Source organism: Otolemur garnettii, unplaced genomic scaffold, assembly GCF_000181295.1.
Source record: "Otolemur garnettii isolate 467f Iridium unplaced genomic scaffold, OtoGar3 scaffold00092, whole genome shotgun sequence".
Classification (NCBI taxonomy): domain Eukaryota; kingdom Metazoa; phylum Chordata; class Mammalia; order Primates; family Galagidae; genus Otolemur; species Otolemur garnettii.
This window is the reverse complement of record NW_003852487.1, coordinates 6,901,455-6,912,111: the sequence shown is the minus strand read 5'-3', so window position 1 is coordinate 6,912,111 and position 10,657 is coordinate 6,901,455. Positions and strand designations below refer to the sequence as shown.

General features: G+C 51.9%; 1 protein-coding gene across 1 annotated transcript in view; it reads left to right on the top strand.

Moving 5' to 3' along the window:
* CACNA1C (calcium voltage-gated channel subunit alpha1 C) overlaps window positions 1–10,657 on the top strand; it is a 559,438-nt gene that overhangs the window by 439,716 nt on the left and 109,065 nt on the right. Inside the window, exons 13-17 of the mRNA XM_023516536.1 lie at window positions 3,215–3,422; window positions 4,321–4,441; window positions 5,905–6,019; window positions 6,693–6,813; window positions 7,018–7,093. Coding sequence (XP_023372304.1) covers window positions 3,215–3,422; window positions 4,321–4,441; window positions 5,905–6,019; window positions 6,693–6,813; window positions 7,018–7,093 — 641 coding nt within the window. The remainder of the gene's footprint in view (window positions 1–3,214; window positions 3,423–4,320; window positions 4,442–5,904; window positions 6,020–6,692; window positions 6,814–7,017; window positions 7,094–10,657) is intronic.

Below are 10,657 nucleotides of genomic sequence, written 5' to 3'. Positions count from 1 at the left end.
TGGCAAAGTATGTTTGACTGGGTGCATGCAGGAGGGGGCCCCTCACCACTGTATCCCTGCCCCACCTCACAACACACACGTGCACACACAGAAGCATCTATGCAGCTCCGTGGCTCCTTGCTGCTCCCTCTAGTCAGCACAGCTTTGTCACACTTATAATAAGGTGCATTTCTTCAGTCAACAAGATTTTCTGCTTGCCTGCTTAGCAGCCGACTCGTCCCAGGGCCCACAGTCCGGCCCTCCAACGGTCTGAGGGACAGTGAACTGGCCCCCTGTTTAAAAAGTTTAAGGACCCCTGATGATTCCCTCTCCTATGGCCCATACATTCTGGTGAGGGAAACCGACGATAAACAAATATCTGTCAGGTGATGACAAGTAACAGGAAAAAGTAGGGAAAGGGAAAAAAATGGTGGTCAGGGAGGTCCCCCTGCCCCTGACCAGGCATTGTGTAGGCCAAGTCCTGAAGGGGCCAATGTCCATGGTGTTCAAGGGAGGGCCTGCAGACAGAGCTGATAGCGGCTGGCCAGAGAGCTTTGAAAGCCCACAAGGATGGGGGAGGGAGCATGGAGGCAGTGGGGCTGGGTTCCGCAGCTCTGCCAGGCCTCCTTGAAGATTCAGGCTTCTTCTCTGAGGAGGACGGCAGGGACTGAAGAGCTGGAGGCCTGGTATGGCTCCCATGGTAGCAGGACCTCCTCCTGCAGGGTGGAGGGCAGCTTCTAGGCAGCCAGGGTCCAGGCAGGGCAGCCACTGAGAGTGAGACAGGCCAGCGGCTTGGGCCAGGTGATGGAGGTGGGGGGGAGTGGCCAGGTTCAGATTTGTTTGAAGATGGAGCCACAGGATTTGCTGATGTGGGGTGTGAGAGAGAGATTGCCCTGAGGATTTGGGCTTAAGCCATAATCTATGGTTCTTGCTGGCTGAGATGGGCAAAGTGCTGGGTGGGAGACAGGGGTTCTGTCACACCACACTCTGGACGCTATAAGCTGCCTCTTGGTTGACTAAGAGAAGCCCAGACTTGCCCAGATACCCCTGGGGCTGGGGAGGCCCTTTAGTCACATGCTCAACCCCACAGGCCACCCCTCAACAACAGGCTGTCACAGTGTAGTTCCATGGACAGCCTTTCCAGAGTTCTGTCCTCTGTGGGATGGCTTGATTGGTCATCTACCATACCTCTCTCTTCTCTGAAACCCCAGGCACCTGGGGCTCCTCTGTCAAAAGATGGCTTTCCCACCTCACCTTCTATTTCTGCCCCCTCACCTGCTCCACTCTGCCAGACTTTGCCCCACTTATGGTAATTTTCCAGAGTCAGGGCCTCCTTTTCTGGGTCCTGCTGGGATCCCCAGAGCTGCCAGACATACCTGAATCCCAGTTATCAGTCTGATTTGAGTTAGGTCCCTCATGGATGTTTACCTCATGAAAATGAAGACTCCAACCTTTCATGGCCATAAAGACTTTTCCAGAACATTCCATGACAGCTGAGCACACAGAGATCTCTAGGGAGATCTATGACTTCAGTGACTACGCAGATACTCTCCCCTCAAACACAGATGGATATTCTTTCTCAAGATATACTCTAAGTTAGAGGTTCCCAACTCCCAGTTAATGGGCAAATGTCAGCCGCCAGCTGTGTGAGGGTCACTGGGCCCAGCCCAGAGACTAGGACTGCATGGTTCTGGGGAGGGGACCTGGGCATCAGGATTTAGAAATTGATAAAACTCCCCAGCTGGTGTTGGACCCAGGCAGACTTGAGAAACGGCTGGGTGGCACCTGTGGCTCAGCGAGTAGGGCACCGGCCCCATATACTGAGGGTGGCGGGTTCAAACCCGGCCCTGACCAAACTGCAACAACAAAAAAAAGAAACTGCTTTACATGGAAAAGGGGAGGATGCTGTACGCCCAGGGATAGCCCTACAACCTCTCATCCCCGGGGCTGCAGGGGATGCAGACAGCCTGGCACACGGACTGGGTCAGATAGTTTATTTGAGGACAAAGATGGGGAAGATAGAGGGGGAGGGGACACCTCTGGGCTCTGCCGTCTATAACGTAAAGCCTAATTTCACAAATGAAATACACTTAAGAGCATTTACAGAACAGATAAAAATAAATGTATACTAATAATCATCAAACACAGGGGGTGTGGCTGACAGGCAAAACAGAGGTGGGGCAAGGCTGGGCTGTGAAGGGGAAAGGGTCATAAAAGGCCCAGGCTGGGAAAAGGTCATGTGGACATCCACGCTGCTACCCAGCTGCCTCTGTCACTTGATACATACCCTTCTGCTGGAGAGACACGTGACCATGAAGAGGGTGGCTCGCGTGTCGCTCACTAGCGCAGCTGAAGCGATCCATGGTGCTCCCCCATGACAGTGACCTGGGCAGGCGGACCAGTGGGGGTTGCAGAGAAGGAAGGGTCCCTGTCCTGGCTCTTGCTCCCATCTGGGGCCACATCTTCTTCCCCACAGTGCATCTCAGATCCTGAACAGGCCCTGCCCAGGTGTCCTGCCCCTCCCAGTTTCCCAAGCAAAGGGGTTTGCTTCTTGTTAAAACCCCAAAACTATAGCTACTAAATCAGAATGTCCAGAGAAAAGGTCTTTTAAAAACCAGTTCTCGGAAAGGATAAATTAGGGAAACTTCACCAAACTAAAACACTCCCTGTCCCATGGGTGACCTAATTCATGCCTCTGTAGGACAGCTGCTGCTTGGGTTGAAGTCAGACTGGCATTTTTTAAAATAAAAAGTTTTTTTTTCCTATTTGAAGACCAAAAGTGACAAGAATAGTTACTAACCTTTATCAGCTGTGCTCCAAGCACTATGCTGGGGGTCTTGGGCAGGTGAGATTATCTCGTGTAATCCTCCCACTAACCTAAGGAAGCATGTACCACTGTGATCTCCATCTTACAGACAAGGATGCAGAGAGAAGGGCAGTTAAGTGACTTGTTTAAAAACACATGCAGCCAGCAGCTCGCAGAGCAAGGTGTGCACTCTGGCTTCTGACCACTGCCCCTCCTTTCCTCATGCCATAGTGCTGATTCTGGGACCTTGAGTGAGTTCACCAGCCCAATTCATGCCCTTACAAGAACCCACTCCACTCCCTGGGAGAGAGAAAGGCAGTGGGGTGTGGAAAATCCACCCCAGTACCTGTAGTGGGCCAGTGGGCAAGAGAATGGGCACGGGGAGGGAAGGCCCAGGGAAGGGTGCTGACCTCTGCCCTTGGCTTGCAGGTACTGGAACTCCTTGAGCAACCTGGTGGCGTCCTTGCTCAACTCCGTGCGCTCCATCGCCTCCCTCCTCCTTCTCCTCTTCCTCTTCATCATCATCTTCTCCCTCCTGGGGATGCAGCTGTTTGGGGGAAAGTTCAACTTTGATGAGATGCAGACACGCAGGAGCACCTTTGACAACTTCCCCCAGTCCCTCCTCACTGTGTTTCAGGTATGGACTCTTCTGTGCTGGGACTCAGACCAGAGGGAGGGTGTGCAGGGGGAGGTGTGGGAGGGGGCGGGCAGCTGTACCCTTCACTGGGCAGCCAAAGCCAGCTGAGGTCAGCCCTGGAGGGGCCCCACCCAGGAAAGTCCGGCCTTCTTTCTGTAGCTTCCCAACCCTATGCCCCATGGAATCCCACTGGTGGGTGGATCATCGGGGGGGAAAGTCTGACCATTCAAATGCTTTCTTAGTCATGGAACCCTTTGGTCAAATAAACTCTCCATGAAAGCCTAAAATATTAACAGAGCCAAGCCGATGCACTGAGGGTCAGAGTCACGACGCTCTGTCTTTCCCACCCACTATGTTTGCACCAGGAAAAATAATTTAGCCCGTCAAATTTGGGATTTCATAGATAGTTTGGCTTAGGGCAAAGTTAAAGTAGCATATATTTAAGTTTAAAGCCAGAAAAGTAGGTTCTTTATAGATAAAAATGGGCAATATGTTATTGTTGCCAAAATCTTCAAGATGGTGCCCATGACTGATGTTTGGAGGAGGCTGAGACTGTGTGCACATCTCTGTGTCGGCAAGCAAATTCGTAGCCTGTGCCTCCCCACCCCCAGGAAAGGGCTGACATGGCCACTCACCCATGTGGGGACAGCAGACCCTTGAGTCCCCTCAAACAATACCATGACAGTGGCCATGCCTTTCTACCTAAGGACAAGCTCAAACACACCCAGGTCAATAGCTCAGAGCCCCTGGGGAGCAGAATTGGGGGCCAGGAGGAGGGAAAGAAGCAAAAGAGAGATTCTGGACATTTTTGTGAACTTAGTGGGCAGGGCAGGGTGGTTTTGGGGGTTTGCTGTTGGTCTAACGCTGTGTCCCTTATTGGTGGGAATGTGTCATTCAGATCCTGACCGGGGAGGACTGGAATTCGGTGATGTATGATGGGATCATGGCTTATGGCGGCCCCTCTTTTCCAGGGATGTTAGTCTGTATTTACTTCATCATCCTCTTCATCTGTGGAAATTGTATCCTTTGCCGCTGCCCCCACCCCTGCTGCTCCACCCCTACCTGCAGCACAGTGCCCTGTGGTACCCCAGGTCCCACTGAGGCTGCCCTGCACTGCCCGCCCCAGGCCCCCTGCAAGCCTGGGCAAGGTCATCCGGGAGGAACAGTGCCCAGCCTAGAACCCTGGCATAGAGACGGGTCTGGGTGGAGCCGTGGGTGACGTCCACCTTCCTGAACTTCTCGTCGTAATCTAGGTGAGCGACGCCCCCTGGCGTTGTGGCTTGTGCAGCCGCTCACATAGACTATAACAGGGACGCACCGGAGTGGGCTCCCTGCTGCCCCAGACCGTGCCTCACTCAGAGGCTGGATGCTCCAGGGAGGAGGATGAGTGGCAGGCTCCAAATGACCTTGGACTCTCCTCCCTGCTTTTTGGTTGGAACCCCTCTCTCTGATGCTGCCCCCGGGACACTAGTCACAGGCAGAGCTGGACAGACCTTCCTGATCCAGGCCACGGTGGACTTCCAGTGTCTCTGCTCACAACCCATGAGAGTTTCACCCAGAGCCAGTGGTGGAATAGGAGCAGCTCTGGGCTGAGAATAGCTTAAGTCCCAGCTTCAGGTGGTGCAGAAAACACCATCACTGGAGCGTACAGACTGTACCTCACCTGTTACCAGCCAGGTGCCCTCCTACAAATGGGAAGGTTTTTGGTTCAGTATCTGTGAAATGCAGAAATAGTACAACAGTACCCACCACTTAAGGGGCCTTTGGGGATAAGGCATGCAGAGCCCCTTCCACAGCAGGCCCCAGGGTGAAGTGCTCAGAGCGTCCTTGGGCAAGCCCTCTGTATGGAATGGTATGAGTGTCTGGGAGCCTAGGGTGGAGGCTGACTTAACAAACTTGAAGACCCCTGTGCTTTCTTTGATTCTGTGGTTCCCTGTCCCACATGTTTATGTTGATGGGGAGGAGGAAGCAGAGCGGGGAGAAACAGGCAAATGACTCTTTAAGTGAGAAATTCCCAAGCTCTGGCTGGCTCCAGCCAGACCCTTGGATCCTTGTATGTGCAGGCTCACGTTGAGTTGGAAGAGATAGCAGACCGCCTCTTTGGCACCTAGTTATAATGAGCTGCTCTTAAGAGTATTCTGCATCCTGCGAGAGACAATGCTGTTTATAATGTCAATTACAGCCAGCCATCTCAGCAGGGACACCAGTAATGAAACTCAGCAATTAGAGATTGAGGCAGGGCTTGCCACCTCATACCCGCCCACTCCAGCGTGGCAACTAGCCTGTCTTAGCCCTTCAGAGCACTCCAGGTAGCTAGGAGGGGGATGGGGAAAGCAAAGGATACCCTGGGCCCCTCCAGGTGGCCATCTCTGAGCTCCTCCTGCAGGGGAGCTCTATCTGCCTGTCCCACACCCTCCCTGCCCCTGTCCCCACCAAAACCCCAAGGCCAAGGGTCATTTTCTTTAAGAATGGACACAAACAGATATCCTACTAAATGTGTTCTTGGCCATTGCTGTGGACAACCTGGCTGATGCTGAGAGCCTCACATCTGCCCAAAAGGAGGAGGAAGAAGAGAAGGAAAGGAAAAAGCTGGCCAGGTAACCCTCTAAGCTTGCACGGCCCAGAGCTCCAGGGTCCTGGTTCTGGACTATTGTTCCTGCTAATGGTGAGAGAGGCTTGGGCATTGGCCCCTGGAGGCTCTCCCAGCAGGTTGGGCCTCTCTCCCGATTCCTGTGCATGGCTCTCTAGGTGTTGTACTCCCCACCTGTGTAGGAAGTTGAAGGGTTTTCTTTTGAGACAAGATGCCATGGGTGAGGGGAGAGCAGATTGGAGGGAGGAGAAGGCAGCAGCTCAGAGAAGAAGCACAGCCCAGCTTGTGGAGCGATGCCTCCTTGCTGCTGTAAATCATCTTCAGTGCTGAGAAGGCCAGCCCGGGCCCTGCGTTATACCCCATCATTGTCCAGACAGGATAGTCCTAGTCCTTGCATCTCCTGGGTACTTAGCAGGTTCCTCCAGGAGCCAGTCCTAGATGGGACCCATCACTCTTCTCTGATTTAGGCCTGTGGCAGCTGAGAAGCTGGAAGAGGCTGAGTGCAGACAGAGAAGGGGCAGGCCCTGCCACCTTGACTGAGCTGCACATGCCGTGCCTCAGGGAAGGGAAGAGGGACACAGACTCAGGGACTCTGCCCCCAGCAGACCACACAGCGGTGTCCCCTGTTCCCCATCACTCCCATGAACACTATTTATGCTTTTCTCCTGCTGACCGGCCAGGACTGCCAGCCCAGAGAAGAAACAAGAGGTGGTGGAGAAACCAGTTGTGGAGGAAGCCAAGGAAGAAAAGATTGAGCTGAAATCAATTACAGCTGATGGAGAGTCTCCACCCACCACCAAGGTGAGGAGCCCCACCCTCCAGGAGCTGTGGGAGCCAGGCCAGAGGGAGGGAGGCTCAGCCTTCCCAGGCCAGCCCCCCATGGAGAAGAAGTCCCTGGGGGTGCAGGTGCAGGGAGGGCAGACTGGTGGAGGCTTCTCCTGTCCTCTAAAACTGTGGAACGTACCTAAATGGATTCTTCCTCCTTCTCCCCCCTTGGCTGCCCAGATTAACATGGACGACCTCCAGCCCAATGAAAATGAGGATAAGAGTCCCTATCCCAACCCGGAAACTGCAGGTACCAGTCCTCTTGCCTAACACTGAGATTGGGAGGTGGGAGGTGGCGATCTGAATTATAGAGCCCTATGGGAGTAGCATATATTAGGGACAGGTGGCTCCAGTGTCCCTTGACAAGTTCCTTGCACTGGGAAATGTCTTCTATCTCTACATTTAAGCATTGCCAGTTTCCATCTGGGTGAACTCACATTTGAGCAGTACTTTTACAACCTTTGCAAGCTGGATTCTGTACACATTTAAGGTTTTATTATATCGCATGTGAAATCATTATTAACTTATATAATGTATTAGTTCAGCATATGTTGCGGCATTATGCCCACTTAGCAATAACAGCAAATCCCAAGTCTGCCTTGCCCCTGCTCAGGAGGCAGTACCAAGTGCAGGGACAGCTGCCGACACAGATGTCCCACTTGTTGCTTTAGAAAATGCTTTCAGGACTTTTTATAAAAGAGCTCTAACCCACCAACTAGGGCTTGTGCGTCTGTCCGATACGTAAATTGGCAGGCAGTCTCCTTTTAGAGGGTTTTAATGTCAAAGGTCCTCCCTCCAAGAGTCACTTCCCTTGCTTCCTGAAATCCCATGCCCTGTACAAGCCCTGGGCTTGCCTCTTCTGACCTAGAATTGCAGATATGATCACCAGCTTCAGGCTTGAAGTCAATAACATGCTGTGGAGGGGCTGTTGATTTTACTGAGCGCCCTTCTCCATGGAGGTTAGGCTATATTGGGGTTGGTTACCAAGTTAGGCGGCTGAGAACCACCATGCCTTCACTTTCCCTCCACTGACTCTCTGCTGGATCTGCAAGGACACTAATGGGCATCTTCTGCTGTCTGTGGGAAGCAGCCTCTCTGTGGAACCATCCTCGCCTCCCTCTTCCTACAGGGGAAATCGGGTGTGGTTTCCTGGGGTGGGGATGGAAAGAGCAGGAAGGGTGTTTCCATGAGAGGGGCACTAAGCCTATTAAAGTCTTAAAGACTCTTCTTGGTGGGGGGAAACTTACAGAATGTCAAAGACTTATTAGAAATATTAAGGAAGTTCCATGGGAAGATGCCGTCTTGATCCTGAATGAACAAATAAACTTTAAAATGATATTTTCAAGGTAATTGAAGAAAATTGAATATAAATGGGAACTAAATGATTTTAGGTAATTTGTGCTAATCTAATTGGCATAATATTTTTGTAGTTCTGTTTTTAAAAGCTGACATGTTTCTGGATGGAGTCTAAAATGTTTAGAAGTTGCTTTTGAAGTACTTCAACCACAGCAAAATAATGAGGGCAGAGAAGATAAATGAAACAAGATCAGCAAAATATCAAAAGTTGTCAGCCAGACATAGTGGCTCACGCCTGTAATCCTAGCACTCTGGGAGGCCACAGCAGGAGGATCGCTTGAGGCCAGAAGTTTGTCACTAGCCTGAGCAAGAGTGAGAACCCATCTCTACAAAAATTAGAAAAATTAACTGTGTGGTAGCAGGTGCCTATAGTCCCAACTACTGAGGAGTCTGAGGCAGGAGGACTGCTTGAGTTGGGTCCACAGAGTAAAACCTTATTTCAACAAAAAAAAAAAGGTTGTCAAAGCTGGTTTATGGAGGTTTGCTGTAGGAATATCTCTACTCCTGTGTAGATTTTAAGTTTAATAAAACAGACCATTCTGGATATTGCAAAGAGTCCATCCCACACAGGCCAGGTCCCCAGATGGCCTCCTCCCTGCACACAGCAGGAAGGATCTGGATCTGAGATTCCCACACACTCGTGCACCCAGCTGCAGCCAGGCCCACACCTGTTTATTCTGCATGGCCATTGGGCAGATACAACCTCTTGCATCTACAACAGGAGTCTCCAATTGTATTATTCTTTAAGTGATATACTTTCTATTCTTTGTTGCACTAATGAAATCAAACAGAATGTCAGGGGAAAAAGGACTAATGATGATATTGTCACCATGTCAGCCATCTTAGAAAAGCCTCCCTGTTGGCCCAGCACGCAGCTGCCCAGTGGTTCTGTGGAGTCCTGGGATGCTGGTGCTTTCCACTTCAAAAGCTCTTCCCTTTCCTGGATTCTCTGGCCTCCTCCAGACGTGACCTTGTTCTCCTTGGTCCCATGCATCTTTTTACCTTTGGCTTGAAACCTCTGGTCTGTGGCTGATTGAGGCTCTTGCCACCCCTGACTCAGGCCTTTGAAGCCACCCCCATGGCCCCCATTTGCTCACCATCCCCAGTTTCCTTTTTCTCACCCAGGAGGCCCCAGGACACTATCCTTTTAAAGCTGGTGACTCCACACATTCCCCAGCCCTGGAGGCTACATTGTGTCTCCCTGTTGTCCCTGTCCGTCCCTCCCCTGCTTGCTCCTAAAGTCATCTCCTGGATGCTTTAATGCTAAATACAGCAGAAGGGCACTTGGCTGTCATCTGCACCTGGCAGTCTCCTGTTTCTGCTTCTCCTCCGCCTGATCTACCATTGTCCTCCTGACCCCTGCCCCTTTGGGGCTGAGCTCCTGCACCTGGTTCACACAGATGCCCCTTGGTGGGCAGCACTGGTGAGCATTCCTCCAGCTCATGTCCTCAAGAGAGAAAAGGGCTGATGCCAGGGAACGTGTGGCCATGTTCACCTCGTCTGCCCTCCCTGCGGGGTGGCTGTGTTTTCTATCCACGTTGCTCCCAAAGGTGTGTGGAATTGTGGACACCAGCCTGCACTCTGCTGGCCCCAGAGTGACCACAACACCCAGAAGAGAAGCCTGTCTCTAATTCTCACAAGGGGGCCAGCCCTAGAGTCCTTCCCTCTCTGTTTAATCTCAGACACTCATAGATAGTTTAGGCTTTCAGACTAGTACACCCTTGAAGCAGAGAGAAACCTCAGCTCACCAGGAAGAAATGAATGGTGCCCAGAGAAGTGGAAGCCAATTCTACTTTTATTTAATTTATTAATTGATTTGCATGCGTATTCACTTGTTCGTTAGAGCCACCAAGGACTTAAAGTTAACAAGTACACATTAAAAAAAATGATACCAGACAGTGAATAACACAGTACCAACTGTTCTGGGGGAGGCTTTGATGGCTGCCCAGGGTCCAAGGACAAGGAGAGCCAAGAGGGGTGTTAGAGTCTGAGGAGGGTCTCTGTGCCTGCAGCAGAGAGAACTGAGGCACAGTGCTGGGAAGCTGGGCAGGGCCAAAGGGGCAGGGCCTTGGAGACCCCAGCACAGACTGGATCTGGTCCAGTGCGTAGAGAGCCGCCATCTGATGCCCAACTAACCACTTCAAAGACTTCCTCTAGCTATCATGAGAGCAAAAGGCATGGGATGGTGGGGAGACCTGTGCAGTGTCCAGGCAGAAACCATGGCAACTGGGGCCATGGTTCTGGAGATGCAGAGAAGTGGTCGGGCTTGAGATGATTCACTTCATAGGTAAGGCCGATGGAGTGGATGCTGGGAGAGTGGGGAGATGTAGGGTGGCCTTGAGGTTTTCTTACTGAGCAATCGAGAAGCACATCCCCAGTACATAAACTGCATCCCCGACCTGCTCACTGCAGCCGAACCCTGGGTGTCCAGCCCTCCCCTCAAGCCTCCTCTTTCAGCTGCTAG